The following is a 26071-nucleotide window of genomic DNA, read 5'->3' as shown; positions in this document are numbered from 1 at the left end:
ACTCCCTTCCGGGTATCCCCTGGGAGTACTTTCTTAATAAATAAATTTGCACACAAATTTCCATTTCAGGTTCTAGTTCTGGAGAACTTGATTTACAACAGCTGGTTCTAGAACTGGGCCTAGGAAGCACACATCTAAGGACAGGATTCTGGAATTGGACCACTTATTTGGCAACAGCAACAAAAATCCCACTGCTGATGATAACAACTTTGGGACCTTATAATTTGCAATTACTACAATTTTTCATCTGAGGTGAACTGGGATGGGATAAACTAGAAGAGAATATGGTTCACACAATATCTCTAGCACTCAAGAAATGTGGTAGATCACACAATGGATCTTACTGGGGTTAAAGAAATGTTCTGTATTTTTTTTTTTTTTAAGATTTTATTTATTTATTCAACAGAGATAGAGATAGCCAGCGAGAGAGGGAACACAAGCAGGGGGAGTGGGAGAGGAAGAAGCAGGCTCATAGCGGAAGAGCCTGATGTGGGGCTCGATCCCGGATCGCTGGGATCACGCCCTGAGCTGAAGGCAGACGCCCAACCGCTGTGCCACCCAGGCGCCCCTAAAGAAATGTTCTAAAACTAGATTATGGTGATGGTTGCACAACTCATTTACCCAAAATTACTGAATTATACATTTAAAACAAGTGAATTTTATAATATATAAATATGTACCTCAATAAAGTTGTTAAAAATACATCCCAAATTATTCCTTTCCTTGTCCCCAGGTCCTCCATCAAAAAATACAATCTAGTCTATTCTCCTATCCCTTAATGGGGCTGGCCTTGTGATTTCCTTTCCCCAAAAGATTGCAAGAGACATAACAGTGTGTAAGTCCTGATCATAAGGCTAAGGGCACCTTGCAAATTTACATTCACTCTCTTGGAACCCTGACACTGTTATGTGAATAACTCCACTAGATGATGAAAGACACATGGCCCAATCACCCTCATCACCCAAATACTAGGCAGACAATAGCCAGTCATAGGGGTAAGGCCATTCTGGACCAACCAACCACTGGCCAACCCACCAACTGACCATAGATGCATGAGAAAATGAGAGTACCCAGCCACAATCAGCCAATTCTGGCCCGGATAAGCAGAACCACTCAAGTTGCCATCAACTCATAGGAGAGAATAGTTACTATTTTAAGTCACTAAGTTTTGGAGTAGTCTGTTATACAGCAACAGAACTGATACAAGTGATATGGAATAATAACCATAAAGACTACAGAACTGGTTGGTTGTTGCTATAAGTACTGATCCCCTCCACAGAGAAAATGATAGATGCAGTTGAGTCAATTACCAACCTAAAGATAAAACACCATGAAGAATCGCTCATCCAAGACAGTTGCAGCCCAGATCTTTAGGATTTCAGAACAAGACAATGCTGTTTGCAGCAAAAAAAGTATACATTCCTTAGGAAGTATCACACACTACTCTTGACATAGTACTAAGGCCTGGAAGAGACTATCTAACTATGGGTCATCAACCAGAGCTAGCCATCATGAACTGGGTGCTATCATACTCCTAAGAGTCATAAGACCAGGAAGTTACAGCAGTAATCCATCATAAAATGGAAGTGGTATACCTGGGATGAGTTCTAAGCAAGCAGGAATAGATAACAAGAAGAGGCTTTATGAGTACTGCCTAGAACCAGCTGAAAGAGGAAGAAAAACCTGGCCTGATCATCTTGGTATCTTGCTAGAGGATGAAAATGAACTGCTGCTGCACTATAGACCCATTATGGGACTGCCCAAAAAGACTGGTGAAAGGAAATCCTCCACCGTGCAGAGTTTGAGAGGTGCACTTCATTATCCACTTTATGTGGAGAAAAGAGTGGGCCATGGATTCCTGTATAGTGCCAAATTGTTTGCACGGATAGTCAGGGGCCTGCAAGTAGCAAGCCTGGAAGACCAGGGAGAGATGATTTATGGAGGAGGTATATGAATAGCCACATGGAACTGTGTACAAAGGGTGAGGATCTTTGTCACATATTAAGGCTCACCAGAGAACTCCACTAAAGAGACATTAAACAATCAGGTCCTGGTTCCCAGAGAGGGAACTTTTTTTCACCCATGGGGACAGTAAGAATCCCATTTAATCTAAAGCTACGGCCGCTACTCATTTTGGGCTCCTCATGTTGGCAGAGCATCAGGCAAAGAAAGGAACTGCCACAGTAGCAGGGGTAACTGACTTTGATTATTGTTAAGGAGGTATGGTTGATGCTAGATAATGAGGGCAGGAGGAATATGGAATAACGGAGACTAGGGAATCTCTTACTGTTGTCAAGCTCATTGCTACAGAGATGAAGTTCTTAGTCATATCACTAGGCAAATCACCAAGCCCAACAGAAGTATTAGTGGAGAATGCAGCAAGTCTAGAATGAATGGTAGAAGAAAAAGCTGATAATATCAGTTACAGCCTCAAGGCTATCTATACCAGTAAGGACAAAAAGGACTACAGCTCATCCCTCTAATCCTCCTTTTATAAGATTTTCATCCAGAAATGGGGCAGTGTCAATGTGAAGAATCTGTGATAACGTGGAGTGAACTTAATAGTTGTGCTCCATCAGAGCCTATCTGATCCCTTCTTATACTTTTCACACCTCCAGACTGTGTGTGTTCAACAGCCAGCACCTGCAGTTCTTCCTCAGAGGACTGCCTTCGGCTACTTAAAATATTTTGCCCCTCTAGGCAGAGCCACAGAACCAAAGACTGTACAGTATGAGAACATGAAAGCCCATCTTCCTTACTTCAAGTTGGAACAGGCCCAGTGCCCCCTGCTGGATCAAGACGAAGCCTACTCTCCCATAGAGATGACACCCTTCGTTGGCTTCCTCTCTGTCTCTGTCCTACTTTCCTCACTCTGATCTTCCTATGAGCACTTTCTTAACAAGTCACTTGTACAACTGTATCAATCTAGAGTCTTCTAGGAAACTCAAACTTCAAAAAATCTAACTGTGATATTGAAAAAAGTGTTATTAGTCCACAACAAAGATCAGAAATTTAGGGCTCATCAGACAGAATTCTAAGTGGAAAAACTGGGATGATCCTAAAGTGTGGTGAATACAGTGAACTGGCATACAACAGTCTATTACAACCACCTTTTAATGTAGCTATCCTATGAAAGCCAGAAAGCTAAAACACTCCATTTCCTAGTTACTGTTCAAGATGTGAATTAAGGTAATTACATATAATTGTGTAATATCTGGAAAGTGGAAGTAAGGCAGAGGTCATGTGTTCTGCTCCTTGTGATGGGAAAAATCATTTTGGAGGTGTCCAGTTTTTCTGTAGAGATTTCTAATTTTGATAGTGGCAGCATGGTTCCAGAGATGACAGCTTCCAATTCAGCTATTAGCTTTGACAACAGACAGGAGCATCTTTGGTGACCTGATCTAGGGCATAGCTCTCAAAATCATTCGGAAAGCTTAACCTATAGTTTATCTTTTCAGCTTTTCTAATGATTCTGTAAGTCATTTCATACTCTCTAAAGGCAAACAACTTTGTGTGTAAACTACATAAATGAATTTTGATTCCTACAACTAGGCCCTGAATCCACAAATTTTGTTATTAGAAGTGGGGAGCTACCATAACAAACCTAAAATACATAGCACTAGCTACAGTAGGAAGGTGGAGAATAAGGACATAGATATTACAGACTGGAAAGCTGGTGAGGACTGTTATATCGCAGCAAAATATTTATAAAACTGTTATCTGTAAGGGCACCTGGTTGGCTCAGTCGGTTAAGTGTCCGACTCTTGGTTTCGGCTTAGGTCATGATCTCAGGGTTGTGGGATCAAGACCCATGTCAGGCTCTGCACTAAGTGGGGAGTCTACTTGAGATTCTCTCTCTCCCTCACCTTCTCCCTCTGCCCCTCCCTCAACTCACATGCACCCTCTCTCTCACAAATAGTAAAAAAACAAAAAACAAAAAAACAAAAACCTACTATCTGCAGTCTTGGGAAGTGGACTACATACTTACTGAACCTATAGCTCTAAAGGAAAAGATGGAGACAAAAATACTGGTCTGTGTTTCAGCAAGGTCCTATTCAAGACAGATAAATTCGGGCAAGGGCTAGCCACCCTAAATCAAGGATGAAAAGGAATACAGCCCTCTGTGCCAATGGCCTAGAATTGAAATTGTCTAATTGAAATCTCTAATAATTTGAGACCACATGGGACCAAAAAAATCCATTTGCTTCTGATTCTCAAACTGAGACAATGATAGGAGGTAACTGAGGAAGTAGTTTATGAAAAAACAACTCGATGTTAATATTAAGGGAAACTGGGTGAAGGGTACACAGCAACATTCTATATTGTCTTTGCAACTTTTCTGTAAATCTAAAATTATTTCAAAATTTAAGAGTTTATTAAAACAAAAAATCCAACAACAAAAATATTGGCCCCAATTCTTTCTCAAGCCTATAAAATCCTGTTTGTTCCACCTTTAAAGAATTTTCTAGATTCCTAAAACTCCTAGATTTCTAGACACTTCTAAACTCCCAGAACTTGATCAGCATGAAGCAGGCTACAAAAGCTGCATGGCCCCAAGGAAGAACACAGTCTTCAAAACCCACTTCAGCTATGGCCTTGAAAGATAACAGACAAAGGAAATCTACCAGAAGACAAAGTCAGGAGTCCAATGAAATACAATGAGGAAGGGAGCTTCTCCCAGAGGACAGAACAGAGACTGCTACAAAGGCTAACCAAGAACTTACTCTATTGCCTTCACTGTCTTCACAACCTCTGCCTACCAAGATTTTATTACTGCTACAGAACAGCGACTCCTTAAGTTTCCTATTCTTGTCTTTTCTAAATGGAAATTTTTATTGTGGTTATCCTACACCTGTGCCAGCAATGTATAATGATACATGTATGGAGATGGGAGTGGGGTATATAGATGAACTTGCCTTTTAGTTTTTTTAGGTATCAGACCATAAGGCACGTGGTCTAAAGCACACTTAGACTTTAGGGAGAGAACTGCACATCACCCAGAGATCCTGGACTCTCGTATGGGAAGAATGATGAACAGATATTTCTAAGGCTAGAGGGGTAAACTACAGCAGACTGTTATCTGTTCCCAAATAACCGCTGTACCCTTCTGCCATAACAGAATTTGGGCTAGGCCAGATATATTTCCCAGAGTTTCTCATAATTTGATATAACCATATGACCAAATTCTGGCCAATGTGCACTGAAGTGGTGTGTACAATTTCCAGCCTAAAGGAAAGTAGTGTGCCCTGCCTTTGTTCCTTTCCCCATTCCCACCAACAGGTATGCAGAAATGAGAGTGGAGGCTGAAGCAACTATCTTGGTTCACAAAACAGAAGCTATTTATTAAGAATTATAGATCAATAAGATAGAAGGAATCTGAGTCCATGGTGATGGTAGTTTCAGATGTCACACCAGTCCTATCATCTATTCAGTTTTACATCTGTTAGAGCAACAGAACAAAAATCCCCATAAATACATAAAGTTCCTTTAGCTTTTTCCCAACTCCCTTCTGGTGACCCTTAATCTAGAATACCAGTTAATTAACTATCAACAGACTTCTGTTAAGATATTAATTGACCATTTGCAATTATGTGGATGGAGCCAGAGTATTATGCTAAGCAAAATAAGTTAGAGAAAGACAAATAACATGATTTACTCATATGTGGAATTTAAAAACAAATGATCTAGAGGAAAAAAAGAGAGGAAAACCAGAAAAGAGACTCTTTAAGTATAGAGAACAAACTGATAGTTACAAGAGGAGAGGTGGAGAGAAGATGGGTTAAAAAGGTGATGGGGATTAAGGAGTACATTTGCTGTGATGAGTAGTGGGTGTTGCATGTAAGTGTTGAATCACTAAATTGTACACCTGAAACTGGTATCACACTGTATGTTGACTGGAAATTAAATAAAAACTTTTAAAAAAAGGTATTAACTGAGGTATTTCGTAACAGTGTAGTAAGTATTCTCCCCCAAACAATTAAAAAAAAAAAAAAAAAACCCTCCCATGATGAGGAAGAGACTGTAAGCTGGTAACTATCCTGCTGTAGGTCTATCCTCTTTTGTTCAACCAGAAAATATCTCTAAAAGATTGATGTTCCTTGCCTAGAACCTATGTCGGGTTCACATCCCCTCCCTCCTGCCCATGTTTTGAGAGAGCCAGCATGCTCACCTGCGAGGGAGGGTGGGGCAGGGAAGGAGAGAGAATCTTAAGCAGGCTCCACACTGGGTGTGGAGCTTGACATGGGGCTCAATTTCACAACCCTGAGATCATGACCTGAGCTGAAATCAAGAGTTGGATCCTTAACCAACTGAGCCACCCAGGCACCCTGGGTTCACATCCTTTTATTCCTAGGCTAACTTTTCACATGAAGAGGGTTTAAAAAAAAAAAAATCACAGATAAAGGGAAGGAAAGAATTCACAACAAAAGAGCAGCCAACAAGAAACATGGGCTTAGGGGCACCTGGGTGCCTCAGTCAGTTAAGCATCCGACTCTTGGCTTAGGCTCAGGTGATAATCTCAGGATCGTGAGATCGAGCCCCACATGAGGCTCTCTGCTCAGCAGAGAGTCTGCTTCCCCTCTCCCTCTGCCCCTCCCCCTTTCATGCACATTGTCTCTCTCTCTAAAATAAATAAATCCTTAAAAAATTTTTAAAAATAAAAAAGAAACATCTGCTTAGAGTTCTTCAATTCTATTCTTCCTTTAAGTATTGCAGACTTTAGGGGCACCTGGGTGGCACAGCGGTTAAGTGTCTGCCTTCGGCTCAGGGCGTGATCCCGGCATTCTGGGATCGAGCCCCACATCAGGCTCCTCCGGTATGAGCCTACTTCTTCCTCTCCCACTCCCCCTGTGTTCCCTCTCTTGCTGGCTGTCTCCATCTCTGTCAAATAAATAAATAAAATCTTAAAAAAAAAAAAAAGTATTGCAGACTTTAAAAAGCTAGGATGGGAAAAGGGCAATGAAATGATCAAAGCAACAGCAATGGCCAAATACTCTCTCTATGAAGCCTATAATCTACCACCACCAAAATACTTTAAATTCTTTTTTTTAAATGTTATTTATTTGAGAGAGTGAGAGCATGATTGGGGTGGAGGGGCAGAGAGAGGGAGAGAATCAACAGGCTCAGTGCCGAGCAGAGAGCCCCACGCAGGGCTCAATCCCAGGACCCCAAAATCATGACCCAAGCTGAAAGCAGACACTTAACCAAACTGAGCCACTCAGGCACTCCCAAAATACTTTAAATTCTACCTTTAGAATTCTCATAAATTGAATCCCTTCCCCTGCCAATTTTCCATCACGAGTATAATTACCAATATAAGAAACAATGACCTGGTGCCATAAGGGTTCTTTTTTTTTTTTTTCCCTAAGATTTTATTTTCTTTATTTGAGAGAGAAAAAGAATACAGTTGGGGGGGGTGCAGAAAGAAAGGGAGAAACAGACTCCCTGCTGAGCAAGGAGCCTGACTCAGGGTTCAATCCCAGGACCCTGAGATCATGACCTGAGCTAAAGGCAGACACTTGATGGACTGAGCCACCCAGGCACCCCTAGTGCCGTAAGCGTTCTTAAAGCAACTTACGATGATGAATCATTTTCCTTAGGGTAATCTTCATTCAACTCTGAGCCAGATAACATTCTTTTCCTTTTTTCAGTCCTGTAGAGGACAAAGAAAAATAAAGCTATTTAAAAAAGTCATAATTCATACCATTAAGAAGTGTAAACCAAAATACTCAAGGACAGAAACTGTGACTACTGTGCCTAGTTCTCTAAACCACATTTTGATTAATATACTGTATATCTGGGGCGCCTGGGTGGCTCAGATGGTTTAGCGTCTGTCTTCAGCTCAGGTCATGATCTCTAGGTCTTGGGATTGAGCCCCATGTCAGGCTTCCAGCTCCACAGAGAGTCTGCTTCTCCCTCTCCCTCTGCCTCTCCACTTGCTTGTGCGCGCTCTCTCTCGCTCTCTTACGAATAAACAAAATCTTTAAAAAATATATATATACTGTATATCTGCATGCTCAGTATGTGTCACTGACATAAATCATAAATAAACCAATACTAATTACCTACTAAAAATATACTGTATACTTTCTTCTAACATATTTTACTAACCGGACAATTTCCTTTTTCTCAAAGTATTTGTCTTTCTAAAAGGCCTAAAAGACATTTATAAACAGGCATGGCTCATGACAGCTAATGACTAAGAAAAAAAAGTAAGTCTTCCATACCTATTTTCTAATAACCCTGATCTAAGAGGGGTTGATGTAGATGTCAAAGACGGAATTGTCCGGGCGACAGTTATTCCACTTCCTGCTGCAGTCTTAATTGATCCTCTACCTGGATTACCAAGAACTTTTCGAAATGGAATATCATCTTTAGTTTCCAAACTTCCTCTTTTTGAAGATGCCTGTAAGAGTAAAGTTTAACATAGCTAAATATTCAAATTAATTGGCATGCTTAATTTAGATCATTGATTCTCACGTGGAATCAATTTTTAAAAATACAACTGGAAACCCATCTCCTCAGACATTCTAGCCTAACTGGCCTGAGGCAAAGCCCATTCATCAGTTTTTTTTAAAGCACTCTAGCTGATTGTAATATACAATCTGTGTCAGAAATTGAACTTGACACTTATTTTCTTCTAGCACTCCATAAATTTAAAATTTCTACAACATAACTAGAGGCAGAAAGGAATTTTCTTTGAATACCTGACTTTTTAAGAAAGGACTTAGATACACAAGATGTGATTCTGGTGATCAGGATGAAAATAAATCTTCAGAGAAAAAAATCAAATTATGATTATGATAAAGTGACATAAATGTGAGAAAAAGGAGCAACAATGACACTTGGGTGCCACAACTTAAATGCCAAGTCACAAATACCTCATATGACTTTTGATGGGGAGAATGAAAGTGAGAAAGAGTCCACTGGCAGAAGATAAATCAAAGAGTATACCTTAAAGATACAGCAAGAACACTCAGAGTGAATACAGCAATTTAAGCATATTAGTTGGGAAATAATGCTTTTGACCAGCATTCTGCCAGTAAATTTTTACAACGAGATTAAAAGCTATGTGATTTGTCTATAGAAGAAATTTCCAATTTCTTTCTTTCTACAGAATTACGTACAATGTTAGCATAAGAAAGAAAAAATCTGAGATCATCTGAATGAATGGTTTTAAAAAGTTAGAATTTATTTTCAAATGGGTGATACATTCTGAAGATTCAAAAATCAAAATACTATTATCAAAGCCATTTCCTGAGATGTCTCATTATCACCCACTGCCATATACCCAATTCTTTCATTCCCATTTCTCTTGTCCCTTTTAAGTATTTTTCTTTATGTAAATGTAAAGCAATTTTAATTTTATCCTTTTTGTTATACAAGTGTAGCATACTATATGTATACTGTTTTGGGTTTTTTAACCTTTCTGACCATGACCTCTACTTAGTAGAAATACTTTACATCACAACTATTATATATACATATAAATAACCAAAAGTTTCAGAAATCAATACTTATCCTTACTATGTACAATACCTGCTCAATTATTTTCTATTCTGTTCCTTTTTTATTTAATCCTAGTTATGACCCATAAAATTGATTTTATAATCCCACTGATAAGAATCATTATTTGTGAGAGTATAAATATTTGCTTCTGTTATATATGGTAACATCTATATGTTTAAATAGTCTAATGGTTTAAATTTCTACCCATAGATGAATCTCAAGTAATTACACCGAGTGAAAAAGCTAGACAAAAAAAATTGCACACTGATTCCATTTATATGAAACTCTAGAAAATGCCAATTAATCTACAGTGACAGAAAGCAAACCAGTTGTGGTTTAGGGATAGGGGCCAGAGAGAAAGCAGGAAGGAAGGATTACAAAGAGGGATGAGGAAACTTTTAAGGGTTATGGTTATATTCACTTGGTTGATTATGGTGATGATTTAACAGGTATACACGTAAGTCAAATGTATCAAATTGTATACTTCAAATATGTGCAGTTTAAAGCATGTCAATGGAGGAGATAATGCTAAGCGAAATAAGTCAAGCAGAGAAAGACAATTATCATATGGTTTCACTCATTTATGGAACATAAGAAGTAGGAAGATCGGTAGGAGAAGAAAGGGAAAAAGGAAGGGGGGGTAAACAGAAGGGGGAATGAACCATGAGAGACTATGGACTCTGGGAAACAAATTGAGAGCTTCAGAGGGGAGGGGAGTGGAGGATTGGGATAGGCCGGTGATGGGTATTAAGGAGGGCATGTATTGCATGGTGCACTCGGTGTTATACGCAAGTAATGAATCATGGAACTTTACATCAAAAACTAGGGATGTGCTGTATGGTGACTAACATAATAAAAAATTATTAAAAAAAATAAATAAAGCATGTCAATTATACCTCAATTAAAATGTTAAAAAAAAAACCACAAAACCCCAGAACCTATTAAAAAAAACTAACAAAAATAAAATCTTATTCATTGCATAGCAAATGGACTAAGTAATCACTTCTCTGCACAGCCAAACAGAACTCATCAGTTTACTCACAGAATAGTTTCGAAGTTTTTCTTACTTTATGCCTGGTTTCTCTTTATAGAATAAATTTTCAAAGACATAGGACTGCTAAACTGCAATAGTACAAAGCAAGTCTCATGGCTGTCTGAATATTTATAAAGAGAAACTATTTAAAAAGCAAACAGAAGACCTTAACAAACAGTCTGGTATCATATAGTGTAGGGGTAAAATTCCTAATGCACAACAGACCCAAAGGGCATCACAGAATTAACAGTAGCAAACATTTATAGCATTGTTAGTATATGATACTGCAGGCTAATAAGCACTTTTACATGCATTTTCTCACAGCAACCCTTAAAATATTACTGCTGTCTCAATTTTACAGATGGAAAGTAAGGCTCAGGATACTTAAGGAACTTCCTCAATGACCCATAACTAGTAAGTAGCAGAACCAAATCTCAAACCCACACCTAACTCCAAAACTATGCTTTTAAAAAACTACACTTTTCTGTGGTTCATAATGATGACCATGAGACATAGAGTGTAAGTTATGTGTTCAGTAAAACTACATGTAAGAAGAATAGTATGTGATAAATTTTGAAAAGATTTTCATAATAATAGTTGATTATAACTTTTCTTAAAACTAGAAAGACTCAAATGAACATACCTGATTGTCTGAGTAAGAAAGCTGCCTGTTGGTTTCCTTCTGTGAAGTCCTGCTGCCCAGAATAGCTCCAAAACTACCAGACCCTTGAGAAGGTTTCATAGCTGGTGGGGGGAAAATAAATAAAGAAACCCCAAGTCATTTATTTTAATAAAAAGATTAATCATTGTTATAGAATACTGAAAAAATAGAAGCACAAAAAAAATGAAAGTGCTTATCAACCAATTCTTTCTGAAAGTATACCTGATATAAACAGTAATTAAAATTCAGAGCTAGAGTCTCAAGCAAAAAATGAAAATAACATGCATAAATTTGGGAAGATGTAACAGAAAAATAAAATTTTAAATGCAAAATGAAAATGCAAGAAATTCTCCTATATAAATATTTGATAATTAACACTACAGAAAAGTCAGTCACTGTATGTCTATGGCATGAACACTTGACAGTGGATACCAAGGAAACATGTAATACATGAGTTGGTACTAAATGGCAAACAACCATAATTTTTTTAATTTTACAAGGAAAGCAGTGTATCAAATAAATATCAAATACAAAGTAGTACTGATACATCTTCATTTTCTAATATTTTATTATATTTAAATTAAAAAGCTCTTTAGAGTCTGTCAACTCTAAAATATTAATAATAAAGTTTTGATAATAGAGCTGGAGACTAACAGTAAGAGTGGAAAACTCATTTTAAGCACTAGATTATTTCTTCAGAAAAGGTCTATAAATACATTTTTAAAAAATCAAAATATTTTAAATGAAAGGGCTTTAGAAGGGGCAGGGGAATCTGATAATACTGTATATGATTTTCTATTAGTACTTGCTGTCTTCATAGCAAGAGTAAAACCACAGAGTAAGTCTCATATAGAGAAAGACAAGTATCTAAGATTTATATAACAATGTAACTCTTTCCAATTATAATTTAAATCCTCCTCCTCTGCTAGCCATATTCTTTTGTAGAATCTTTAGGGTATTCTACATTTAGGATCCTATCATCGGAGACCAGAGATAATTTTACTTTTTTTTTTTTAAAGTAAGCTCTATGCCCAGTGTGGGGCTTGAACTCATGACCCAAAGATCAAGGGTCACATGATCTCCAGACAGAGCCAACCAGGGGCCCCTACTTCTTCCTTTCTAATTTGGATGAATTTCAGTTCTATTTCTTGCCCAAGTGCTCTGACTAGGACTCCTAGTATTATGCTCGATCCTAGGAGAGGGCATCCTTGCCTTGTTCCTTATCTTAAAGGAAAATCTTTCTACTTTTCATTGTTGAGTATGTTAGCTGAGGGCTTTTCATATACGGCCTTTATTAGGTTAAGGTAGTTTCCTTCTACTCCTAGTTTATTGAGTGTTTTTATCATGAAAGGGTTTTGAATTTTATCAAATGCTTTTTCTGCATGAAGAGAAGGATCACATGGCTTTTGTCCTTCATTCACTCATTTGGTGTATCACACTGATTTTTCATATCTCGAACCATCCTTGCATTCCAGCTGGTCATAGTACATAATCCTTCCTTAAGATTTTCTTTCTTGGGGCACCTGGGTGGCACAGCAGTTAAGCGTCTGCCTTCGGCTCAGGGCGTGATCCCGGCATTGTGGGATCGAGCCCCACATCAGGCTCCTCCGCTATGAGCCTGCTTCTTCCTCTCCCACTCCCCCTGCTTGTGTTCCCTCTCTCACTGGCTGTCTCTATCTCTGTCAAATAAATAAATAAAATCTTAAAAAAAAAAAAAGATTTTCTTTATTTATTTGAGAGAGAGAGGGTGTGCGTGTGAGTGGGGAGGGTCGGGGGAGGGAGAAGGACAAGCAGACTCCATGCTGAACACTGCACCTGATGTGGGGGCTCAATCCCACGACTGAGATCATGACAAAACCAAGAGTGGGATGCTTAACTGATGGAGCCACGCAGGTGCCCCAGTACATAATCCTTTTAATGTGCTGTTGAAATCACTCTGCCAATATTTTGTTGGGGATTTTTTTTTATCAATATTCACCAGTGATACTGATCTACTATCTAGTAATATTCTTTCGTTAACTATTGATGGCAAATACTGGGAAGATTATTGCTCACCTGCATGAAGTCTGTTTTGATGGACTGCATCTAGAAACAACCTCATTTCCTCTGCATCCTTACTTGGTACTTTATCAATAGACAAGAAGCTGTTATCTTGTAGAGTTAACATTAGGCGGCTTTGTTTCGCTCCACTAGGTCGAAGCACCACATTTTTAATGTTATGACTTAGCTAATCAACACAAAAGGAAAATTATGTTGTTAAAAATGTACGGTAACAAAGTATAGTAAGTTGTATAAGCAATACTAAACTTTGTATTTTCTAAATTATATTTCTTAGTCTTTCCTGCATTAGTTGAGGGTTTTTTCCCCCCAACCAAAAAGAGTTTCCATTTCTTGATACACTTAAATCAAAGATTTCACTTTTAGGAAAGGCAAACACCTATTATTAAAACTTATTTTACAAAGTAACCCTGGCACTATTGATTTTATGGTAGGGAATTACATATTTTCAGGTATAGTTATAAAGCTATAAAAACTAGTGAGTTAACAATTTCAGAGCCTAGATGGTTACACTACCACTAGTTTAGAAAGCCGTACTGTGTTAGAGGCTTTCTTTTTCTTTCTTCCCTTTAAAACAAACAAATCAACAAACAAAAAACAAAAAACTTGTAAAATATCCGGCAGTTGGTTTAGGTAGCTGTAATTTAAAAGAATCTATTAATCTAAACTATAATCCTCAAAAGAATTCCACCTCTCAAAAACAAATTAAAAAAACCCTTTATCAATGTAAGAAGACATCTTTTTCTTTATATACACACATATATATACATACACATACACATACATACATACGTATACATTTTTTTTAAACTCTATTTTTAAGTAATCTCTACACCCAATATGGGGCCCAAACTTATAGCCTTGAGATCAAGAGTCCCATACTCTACCCACTGAGCCAGTCAGGCACCCCCATCTTTCTTTCTTTAACTGTCTAAGCAGGCTCATTTAACTTTCATTCAATCATGAAGATCATGAGCACTCTGGAAATTCTCTTAGCTTACTTCTTCCATTCCCTAGAACTGGTTCAATAATGTCTTTTACTCTTCCAGATTCTTGGTTATGTATTATGAAGTGATAACTTTTATTTTCTCTTGGATGAAATTTTTCCAAGACCCAAATTAAATCTTGCAGTTTACTACCTAAATAATTCTTGCCAATTAGGCACCTTTATTCTCTAATGTTCTCCCTCAGCAGGCATATACAAAGGTTTCAAAGGCTGCCTTTTGCTGAAGACATACCCTTTGAATAGCATGAAGAAATAAGTAATAGCATTTTACATTTTTTAAAACTAGAATTGATCTTTGTCAGTTTTTAAATAAGAATGAAAATATAATTTTATCAGACTTAATTTATATTCAAATTTTAAATTATATATTCGAAGTAGGTCTTAAATTCATGTCCTTGAGTAAAAATTCTATCATAAAACACAATAGCTTCAGAGGCTTTAACTCTAAAATATTTAAACAAGGAGTTTAACAGGCAAAAGGAAAAGAGATCACATAAAACCACTATTTCAGTCAATATACCACTTTTTAAAAATGAAAGTTAAATATATAAGGGGAAAAGTTTGCTCATGAACAAGCTGAGAGAATAATCTTGAACTTGAAGTCTTCAACAACTGAAAATCCTATCAACCCCGTAATTTTATTAACTACCATATGGTGAGGTCTTCCATCTTTTCTCTAAGTCCAGACCTCTCTGTTGGAGTTCCAATCCTGTTTACCTAACGCCTACTAGATACGAACATCTGAATGCCTGACACCTCAAACAACTCATTTCTCTTAATCCTCCCACTCCAATTCCTTCCCTCTGCTCTCTATCAAGACATGGAAGGCACTGCCATCCACTCAGAAACTTGCGAATCTCCCGAGTCTTTTCTTTCTCATCCCCCCTAAATCTAATGAGTCAAGCCTTCTTGAAATCTCTTCAAATCTATCCTTTCCTCCTCTTGTTTCTTCCTACTGTCTTTTCCTTTGATTAGGACTTTTATTGCTCATCTAAACTCCCATAATAACCTCCTGTATGTCCTTATTCTTCCATTATCTCTTGAAATAAAGTCATCTGCCTAGCTCCTAAATGAATCTGAACTTGAGATTCTTGGTTCCTTAGTATGACAAATAGTATGACAAATAAGACACTTCAAGATCTGGCTCCTTTCTAGCTCTTCAGCCTCCACTTCCGCCATGCACTCCCTACTGTCCATTTATTTTAAAATAATTTTCTGGTTCCCTGAGGGTTGATTCACACTTGCGTGTGTTTGCCCATGGATAGAAATCACCTCTGCCCTACCTCCCTGTCTGGCAAACTCCTACTATTTATACTTTAAATGCTCAGGACACAAACCACTCTCTTCTTTGCATTACTTCAGTGTCTCTGAAATATTTTTACATCTGAAAATGTTTCTGATTACACTTAAGTTTGAGAAGAAAAGCATCTCATTCAACTCTGTATTATTGGCCCTTAGTACAGTACCCACCACAATATTCTATAGGTGGTTAGCAAAATAAATGCTCAACGGAAACTGATCTAGAACTGCAATGAGGCTGAAATCACAGGCAGAATCCTCATGCTCCTAAAGAACTGTTTGCTTAAATATTTAAATATTTACTGACTGCTAATTTGGGCTGAGGACTGAGAAACTGAACCTCTATTTGAAAAGGAATCGTTCTTTCACTGAGATGAGCAATTAGCAGATAAATGTATGTGGCAAAAACTACTATTGTTTCTATTACCCATGTCACCACCTCCAATCTATTTAAGAGTACCTCTGATACACAAAATCATAAGTAACTTATTTTCATAGCTCAAAAGCAAAGAGGAATGGAAATTTTACCCCAGCTCTAGGGTTCTCAAGCATAAAATTTCATAAATTGTTATTCAATAGAGTACTTCAGTTTAGAGTGAATTATTATACTTTTGTATTATCTAATTAACAAATTCAGAATTTTAAAGTGCAGAACAATATGATTGCTTTCTTAAATTCAAATCATATCAAGATAAGTAGCTCTTGGCTGCACAGAATAAACGGTACAGAAGTAAAAACACAATTATTTTTTGCAGTGATAAAATAATGAAATTCCTCAAAAGTTTAGTTAGAAGAAAACAGCAGTAAGAATGACCTTGAATAATCATCCTTGAATGGCCCATACCACAACCTTTGGCAGGATTATTTAGGAAGTAGGCATTAGGTTTTAGAAGACCCTAGTAAGTCCTATTAAAAGCTAATATTACACAGTAATGAATCTATTATATATACTAAGGAAAAAAAGGGAATAACTGAAGTTATCCTAATGTGGTTTTTAAAATAGCTTGATAGAAAAGTATCCAAACTCAGTTCTTCTCAGCTTCCTCCTAGTCTTCTTTTCAATAACGGTGACTACTTCCTGCTCTTTATTATACACCATCAACAATGCTGTTGAATAATTCATAAAATATGCACGCAGAACTATTACTGTCCTGGAAATAAGAAGAAATGTTAATCTAGGAGGAGGCCTACCATTACACTTACTATGGTAAAGGGAAGGTATTCACTAAAAGGTATGATTCAAGATCTATTTCACATCAAAATATGGTAAATACCTGAAATATCCTTGGAATTCCTCCCGTATTGTAGTGAACTACTAGGCTGACTTTATTCTCTTTTTCCACAATTTCAAAGGACCCTTCTTTCCATTTTGTAATTCCAGTCTGCATACTTCGAATTCTGATAGGACCGTGTATCTTCAGAGGAGACATACTTTCTTTGAAATAAATTGCTTCTAGCCAAATTAAAAAGCAAAAATACACCTTCACCTGACAGATTCTAAGGAAGAAAAATAAAATAGTAAGTTACAATTTACTGAGATAAGAGTGATTAAGAGTTTGAAAGAGCATTTAATAAACCACGTATGTCCTTTTCTCTATTTCAATAAACCACTTTTTATTAAGCATCCTCAAAGACCTTGATTAGCTGATAGCCACAAGAAAGACAACTAAATGTCAGTGAATGTCAGTGACTAAATCTACCCACCTTTTATTTCTTCTCTACATGTTCCCTTCTTTGCCATATGTCCAGTATCTATGACCTATTAGTGCTTAAATTTTGCATTTTGCACCATTAATAACCATATTGCTGCCACTAAAGGCATGTCAATCAGGAATACTAAAGATTCCATTGTCAAAGTGATTACCCACAGCAATACAGCCAACTTTTATCTTCCTTCATGAATGCTAAAGGGTCTTGAATTTCAAATATAAGTTAAAAAATATTTTCAGTCAGCTGACTCCATTTCTTAGAATGGAGCTCTTCCCAAAATACCAAATCATATCACAAAACAATTCCTTCTACCAGTCCATAGTGTAAGCATATCCACATGTATGGAAGACAACTAAATGAATTAAAAAATTGTAAGAATAATCAAATTAGTTTAACTTCCAGAATTATGTTGAGAAAGTAATTTATTCTCTAGGCAAAACAAACTAACAACAACAAAAAACTCTATTCCTAAGAACCACCTAGCACTTATGCTTAATATTACCATAAAGTGGAAAGAATCTTTACCAATTTTATCTTTGACAAATATTCACATTTCTGAATGAACTTCTAAATACTTAAAAATTACTTAAGCAATAACAGAATATCTAAGACCTTCAAACTAGCTTACCGAATATCAGCAAGTAAATACAATTACAGCAAAGGTTAAGTAGTGTCATGTTTTATATGTACATACATAAACATACACACAATTGTCTAAAATTATTAAAACATTTTATTTATACTCTTTTCAAATCTCTAAAAACATTGCTAATACAGGGGCGCCTGTGTGGCTCAGTCAGTTATGCGTCTCCCTTCGGCTCAGGTTGTGATCACAGGGACCTGGGATTGAGCCCCCATGTCCTCCTTGGGTTCCCTGCTCAGTGGGGAGCCTGCTTCTCACCCCCCCCACCCCGCCACCCCCTCCTTAAGTAAAATCATTAAGAAAAAAATTAAAAAACATTGCTAATACAGACTCTTGCTTATAATTTAAGAAATTAAAAATCATCATACTTCGCTTCTGCCTAAACAACTAGAAAAGCTTTTAAAAAGTAGTATACAAAAGAAAAACATAGGAGACCTAGCTATCAGGAGCCAGCTGTCCCTAATTTATAACTTCCCTTTGTAACTTTTAGTTTTCTCAACTATAAATAGGAATAGCAAATGCCATAGTGTTGCATAACTAAATGAAATAGCACACATTAGGCACTAAACAGACAAAAACTTTAATATGAATGAAATTAGTGTCCACTTTCTGAATTTATTCCTTGCCTATCACACCTTTCTCTGAAGACCTCTGATAAATAAGCTGTTAATAGGGATCAAACTCAATTGCCTAGAGGGGCCATACAGGTGACATGACTTAAGCAGGCAAACTATGAAAACTACTACTGAAATCTAACTAATTTTACCATGTAGAATTAGTCAACCCAGTTATTGCCAGATCATCGAACTTCTCAAGAAAATGAGTTCCAAATATTTATGTAAAACTGCCCATTTTAAATTGTGGGCAATGAATTCAAATTCATTTTTAAAAGCTACAAATCAAACAAAACCCACATATAGGCAGGATACAGCCTGGGGCCCCCTAGTTTGAGGGCTCTAGGTATACTATATATCAAATAACTGGGAATAAAATTTCAAAGAGATGTGAAAACACTATGAATAGTTAAAAGGTGTTATGCATTTTAAGTCCTCCATTACTATTCACTCATTTCATCAAATTTCTTGAATGCTTACTTCGGCCCAATTTAGATAGCATAATCTGCTAGGTATACGAATCTATCAAAGTAACAGAGTCCACTACTGTTTATAGACCTGTCTGTTAACATGGCACTGCTCAAACTAGTAACTACAGAATTTTGGACGAGCAATGTGTGTAATACTTTTTTTTTGCAATTAATAATTTGGGGGGCGTCTGGGTAGCGCAGTCGTTAAGCGTCTGCCTTCGGCTCAGGGCGTGATCCCGGCGCGTTATGGGATCGAGCCCCACATCAGGCTCCTCTGCTGGGAGCCTGCTTCTTCCTCTCCCACTCCCCCTGCTTGTGTTCCCTATCTGGCTGGCTGTCTCTCTGTCAAATAAATAAATAAAATCTTAAAAAATAATAATAATAATTTGGTGCTTCGTTGTCTGGATGTGTCCTAGACTTTTTTCCACTCTGCTCTGAACACTGCCAAGAATATGTGACCTCTCTCCCACCCCAGTTGCCCATCCAGAAATATGAGTTATCTTTGATTTCTCTTGATGATTACTGGTATTGGATTGGAAATGGAAGATCACAGTAGAGTCCCATCAACTCAACCTCCATACACCTTTCAGACATCTTTATTATAATGAACTGTAGATCAAATCACATCACTCTCCTCCTTAATATCATTCAACAGCTCCCCACCGCCCTCACAATAAAATCTAGACTCATTAACATGACATAAACACCCTTCATGATTCAGGCCCTACTTACCTCTCTATCCCTACAAGCCCGTTGCCAAATCCAGCCATATGAACTATATAATTTCCCCCCAAAAGCCTTATGTTTTCATGCCACTATACCTTTGCGTGCACTGTGGTTTATCTCTGGAAAATTTGTATGTACTCTCCCCATCCCCCTAAAACTCCCCTTGATTTCTTCTCTTGGCTAAAAAATGAAGGCTCAGCTTAGATGTTATCTTCTTTAAGAAGCCTTTCCTAGCTACCTTTCACTCTTTGTCTCACCCCATATCCACACCGCGACTGTGTCAAGCTTCTGTATTTTTGTTGTACCCTGTGCTTACTTCGAGTATAACATTGTATCATAAACTGTTACTTCTTTGTCTCTATCTACACTTACCTATTTGAAAACAGGGAATATGTTCTTTAAACTCTTGAGTCCCCACTATGACAGTGTCTGACATACAAGAAATAAACTTATTCAAGAATAATGAAATCAGCACTATCCCTTATTCAGTTTGCTGCTAAAATACACAACAGCAGATACTGAAACCATAAATCCCTCTTAAATGGCCAACATAGGATTATACTTACTAAGCTCTTTATAAAATACCACTACGCACTGTACTACATATAACTCATCTTTTGAACACTGCATCTAAGCCTTTTCTATGTGCATCTGAACTCCTCTACTAAATGCAAAGCTGTCCTCACATCAAAATTCAATGAGAAAAATCATTTGTGGAAGAACAAGAATTAATATGCAGTTACATAATGCATTAAAACAAAAGCATCAGTAAACTTGCTTAAACTGGGATTCATATTATTCATTGTTCAATGAAGAAACTCCATTTTAAGAGTTGTGCCAAATTCCCTCACTTTCCTTATATGTCATTATGGGTCAGGGTACCAAATTAAGAGAGAATATAAAACCCCGTTATCTTAGTGTTTTCTTTAAAGACCAAAAGTAAGTAAAGGTCAATGACCTTAAATTCCTCTAACAAAGCATATTTTTTAAAATTACATTATTTAACAAAATTGGAGATGAAGATTTCGAAGTTCACTAAAGCATATGAGAAATAAAAAAAAATTTATTGGTTACTTCTGTTTTTAATTTCTCTGTACAATTCTCAAACATTTTGATGCAAACTTTTAAGTATATCAAATTTTAATTCAGATATTGAACATTTCCTTAACCATTTCTACTAGCAACTTTTCTTTCCTCTAAGGAAAAAAAAAACCCCAAAAGGTAGAGGACATAAAATTTGTAAACCAACAAAACTTTTTCTTAATCCCTTAATTTAGTCCAATCCTAGCTCTTGCACTAAATGAATTAACCATATCTACTTTTGTACATTCATTATACTATCAAGGTTTGCCCTATCCCATTAATAGAAAAAAACTAAGTTTCTTTTTCAGTATGTAGCATGATCCAGTAGTAACAGTTAAACTTTCTATGAACCTGGGACAATGAGGCTTCTTTGAACTCTACAATGCTAATTCCTTAACAAAGCAATATTACTAAGACAAGCTATAACAAAAACAAATTATTCCTTAAGTAGGTCCAAAGAGATTCCTTTCCCTTTTTTCACAATTATTAAAATTACTGTCCAACTTTGAGCATTCTATGAGAGCTCGCTCAATCAATATCGACAAAAATGTTTCTGTACCCTGTACAGTTATTTAAATGTACATATTTTAAGTACTGCTCTGAAAACATCTTTATCTAGGGGGTATTCTGTGGCAGAGCAAGCATGCTAAAACAAAACCATTACTACAGAACAGAAGAAAGAAAACTTAATTCTCGCCAATTTGCATACTCTTGGAAACATATATCCAAAATAAAAACATTACTTACTTTTCAGTGACTTTTACTGAAAAACCCTATGTAATAACAATTCACCTTTATTCTGATCCTTGTGCCAAAGGCAATGCACTCTTCTTGGGGAACTACTCATATTTTGCAGCTATGCCAGTTCTCCGGAAGCCATCAACTCAGCTAAAGAAAATACAAGTGTGCCTTTTTAAAAGAATCCAATTTACAAAAATTAAAAAGAAGCAATCATTTATACAACAAAGATGAACTCTTTTTGATTATTTAAAAACTACAAGCTACCTTACTGAAAACATTTAAAATATAATGCTTAAGATACACACATATACACACAATCAATGGAACTTTAGGGATACATCTGTTGTGCAAAATGAGGGAGTTCAGGCCTGTACCTTATCCATTTGTGTTCTTCGTGTATTTATTCCTGCTACATTTTGAAACTAAGAAGGCAATGAAAAAGAGTATATTCTTTGTTGACTTTATAAACATTGTTACATAATGAATGATGTCTTAAGTCTTAAAATACCATTTCCATGATGTGTTGATACAAATTTCAAAAGGTAAGTAAATTTGGTTTTTACTTTTCTTTACGGGTTTCTCAAATTTAGGCTCTCTAAGCCTCAACTTTCCCTGAAGTTCTAACCAAACATCTTTCACTGCCCTCTTGAATGCTACAATATCAACTAACAACTCATTTGTTCACTTGGCAAAAAAATAACTGAGCTACTTTAATTTGACGGCACTGTGGAAAGAAAACAAATGTAAAGATGATACAGTCCATGCCCTCACTATCAGAGGCTCCCAGACTTCTCTACATTTTCCTTCCACCATCATTCAGGCAAAAAAATTTTAGCATCAGCTTTATCCTCCTTCTCATTCATCTAAAACCCAGCCTTTTCATAGCTGCTACCCTGATTCAGAAGCTCCTCATTTTGCCGTCACTCCCACCTAATATTTATTATGCAGTTATTTACTAAGCATAATGCTAAGCATCATCCACGCATTATCTCATTTAATTTTCCCAATAATCTTGTAAGACAAGGATTATTATCTCTATTTTACAGATAAGGAAACTGAGGCTTAGAGATATTAATTTATCTATGATTAATTTATCCATGTCTCCATGGAGACAAAACTAAGTCTAACACCAGAACCCACATTTTTAACCACTACCACATTCATCCTCATCAATGACTTGCAGCAACAATCACTTTCCAGTTTCCATTCTCTCAGGATGTTTCTAGCCAATGAATCCTGTATTGCATAATACTCTTTCTAAAGAACTACTCTATGTCTTACCAAGTTAAGTATGCACTATTTGTCTCCTTAACTTTCTCCTTAAGTGAGGGGCAGGACAGGAACCGGTCTTATTTTTTTTGTACTACAACAAAATACAAGCACTTAGTAAGTGCTAAATACTTGTTACTGAAGCCAATCCCCCCCCCCAAACATTTTATTTTATTTTATTTTACTATGGTAAAAATACTTAACATGAGACCTATCCTCTTAACACAACCTTAAGTTTACAATACGATATTGTTAACTATAGGTACAACGTTGTAAGGCGTATCTCTAGAATGTTTTCATCTTGCTTAACTGAAACGTTCTCCCAAACATTTTTAGCAGCTCATCACTACACATAAAATAAATCCAAATGCCTTTCTGTGTTTGGCACTAATACGCTTCCTATATTTATTTCCTATTTTTCAACACAAATCCTGTTCTATACACACAAATTATTAAATTTAAATATTTTCCACATCCACCAACAATAACTTACTTAAATATGGAATTTTCCTTTACTTATTTTTGGAAATCTCATCCTCAGTATGCTCATAGTTTAACCTGTTGTTAAAATACATAAACCACTGCTCTGATTTCTAAGAGCTTTCCTTCCTAAAAAGATCTATAAAACAAATGTACACAGATAAAATTAGTATATGACTAAAAGGGAGAAATCGACCTAGATAAAGTTTATCTTCAATTCAAAGTCTAAAATCTGAATGATTTTTATGACCTAAGAATGAGTAAAATCATCCATAGCCAGAAAACGCTTGGGTTTTTTTCTTTTGTGTCCTTTAATTTGTCTGAAGAGAGAAAAGGTACTTGTCACCAGATGACAAGATTATCAGTAAACTAGTGCTTCTGAAAGACATGATGGTTTCTAACACAAGCTCCAGTTTACTTATTCACTTAAATTCTTGAGAAATAAAAACGAAATAGCTACTAGCATATATTCTAGCAGGAGACAGGCTTTAAATAATCACACAATATATAATTACAAGTTCTAAAAACTGATACAAATATAAAGTACAGGGCATGACAAGACATTATAACAGACTATCTGATTTAAGACTTGGGGATAGAGGGTAGAGGCAAAGGCTAAGCTAATATTAAAGAATGAGTTAATCAGGGATGGTCATACTGGAACAATCAGCATGTGCAAAGGCCCTGTAGTTGGAAAATAACTTGGTGTGACTAAGGAAATGAAAAGCAGTGTAGGCTAGAGTTTAGTGAGCAAGAGGAGGCTGGACCAAGATAAAGGTAGTGAAGCCGGGAAGAATCAAGTTATGTAGAATCCTGTAGACCACAGTAAGGATTTTGAATTTTACCCTAAATGTAATAAACATTAGTTTAGTGATGGGAAATCCACTGAAGAGTTTGAAGCAAGAAATAACATGTTACTGTTGAATGGAGAAGTGATACAGTTTGTTTGGGTTTGGGGGACAGTAAAAGAAGGAAAAATGAAAGAAAATAGGGCAGACAAGAGAATACTGAAGTGATTCAGTTTACAACAATTACAATAACAATTAATGCTCACTGGTTATTTACTATATGTCATGCCCCGTTTAATTCTCATAACAATCGAATAAGGTGATTATTATTCCCATTTTACAGATGAGAATAGAGGGAACTCGTGACATTAAGTCCAGGTGAAAGAAGATTGTGGCTTGAACTCGAAAAGTGATACTGAAGATGTACAGAAACACATTCAGACGTACAGATGACCCTTGAACAACATGGGTTTGAAATGCATGGAGTTACATATACATGATTTTTTTTCCAGTAAATACAGTACTGTAAATGTATTTTCTCTTTCTTACGATTTTCTTAATAACACTTTTTTGTCTTAATTCTAAGAAAACAGTGTAAAATATATATAGCAAACAGAATATGTGTTAAGTGACTGATTATGCTATTGGTATTCCAGTCACCAGTAGGGTATTAGTAGTTAGGTTTGGGGGGAGTCAAAAGTTCTATGTGGATTTTCAACTGGAAGGGGTCCGTGCCCCTAACCCTCAAGGGTCAACTGTATTGGATATACAATAGAACTTCAAACACAAGGGATGAAGGAGACATCAGGAATGGAGTTCAAGTTTCTAGCTTATGTAAGTGGATAAATAAATGAATATGCCACTTAAATGAAATAGGGTACTGAAGACAAAGAATTTGGGATACGGAGAGAAAAATTAAGACTTTGGTTTTAGATGTATTATATTTGAAATTCCTAAGAAAAAAATCAAGTAGAGATGTCAAGCAGACAACTGGTTATTTAGATTTAGAGCTGAATATAAAGGGAAAAAGCTGGAAATGAAAATTCTTAAGTCTTCAATATACAGGTGGAATTTAAAGCTTAGGGCAGAAGAGTAAAAGGCCGAACAAGACCCTAGCACTAAACCCAGATATTCCATTTCACTCCATCAAACATCTCTCGCTGTGATCATCGATTACTTTGATGTCACCAGGCCTTACAGTCCTCATTCAACTTTACCTTTCAACAAAATTCAACACTATTGATTACTTCTTTCATCTTTTTTACCAAAGACTTGTTCTCCTCTATACGGTTATTAAACACGAAGAATCCCTCCGTGCCCCATCCTGGGCCCGTTTTTTCCTAGCACTACACTCTCCTTAGGCAATTTCATCCACATGCATAGCTTCAGTTCCTATCAACATGGCAGAGGACATACATACATTAGTTTATACAGCCTGCCCAGAACTCTCCTTTGAGTTCCAACCCACTAAATCCAACTGCCTCCTTGACAGCCTGTCTTAGGCATCTTTTCCAGTTAGAGACTTGTCAGATAATGCCTACACCCCCCAAAGGCATTTAAATAAAGCCAAAATTTTGAAAACAATTACCACAAAACCACTACTAGCCAACTCTCCAGAACACAGGATTTTGTCATTAATGATCATTTCCTTTCCTGGATCATGACCTAAAATAGGTAAACCTGACAACCTGATCTGATAGCTAGAACATGGGGAACAACCAACTGCACGACAAAATACAATTCATGCGTTTTCGTGAGAAATGGTTAGGAGAGGAAAGATGGTCAAGAGTGAATGTCCAAGGCCTGATGGGTGTGCGGCAACGGAAGTCACCTGAAGAGACAGCAGGCCTTGCTAAGGGGCGAGTGGCGGACGACGACAGCCCCCAGCGAAAAGGGGCCAGGTTTGGGTTGCGGCGGAAAAGCGTGATAGTAAAGATAGTAAAGACCAGGTCAAAGAAGAGGGAAAGCCGAGGGGGGGGGGGG

General features: G+C 36.8%; 1 protein-coding gene across 1 annotated transcript in view; it reads right to left on the bottom strand.

The window, feature by feature from the left end:
* USP37 (ubiquitin specific peptidase 37) overlaps nt 1–26071 on the bottom strand; it is an 82758-nt gene that overhangs the window by 56243 nt on the left and 444 nt on the right. Inside the window, exons 2-7 of the mRNA XM_040640620.1 lie at nt 21558–21698; nt 16839–17061; nt 13257–13428; nt 11184–11284; nt 8226–8404; nt 7577–7651 (exon numbers count right to left, since the gene is read on the bottom strand). Of these exons, the coding sequence (XP_040496554.1) occupies nt 7577–7651; nt 8226–8404; nt 11184–11284; nt 13257–13428; nt 16839–16994 (683 nt within the window). The 5' untranslated portion in view covers nt 16995–17061; nt 21558–21698. The remainder of the gene's footprint in view (nt 1–7576; nt 7652–8225; nt 8405–11183; nt 11285–13256; nt 13429–16838; nt 17062–21557; nt 21699–26071) is intronic.

Source organism: Ursus maritimus, unplaced genomic scaffold, assembly GCF_017311325.1.
Source record: "Ursus maritimus isolate PB19 unplaced genomic scaffold, ASM1731132v1 scaffold_1, whole genome shotgun sequence".
NCBI lineage: Eukaryota > Metazoa > Chordata > Mammalia > Carnivora > Ursidae > Ursus > Ursus maritimus.
This window is presented reverse-complemented; position numbering and strand designations above follow the sequence as displayed.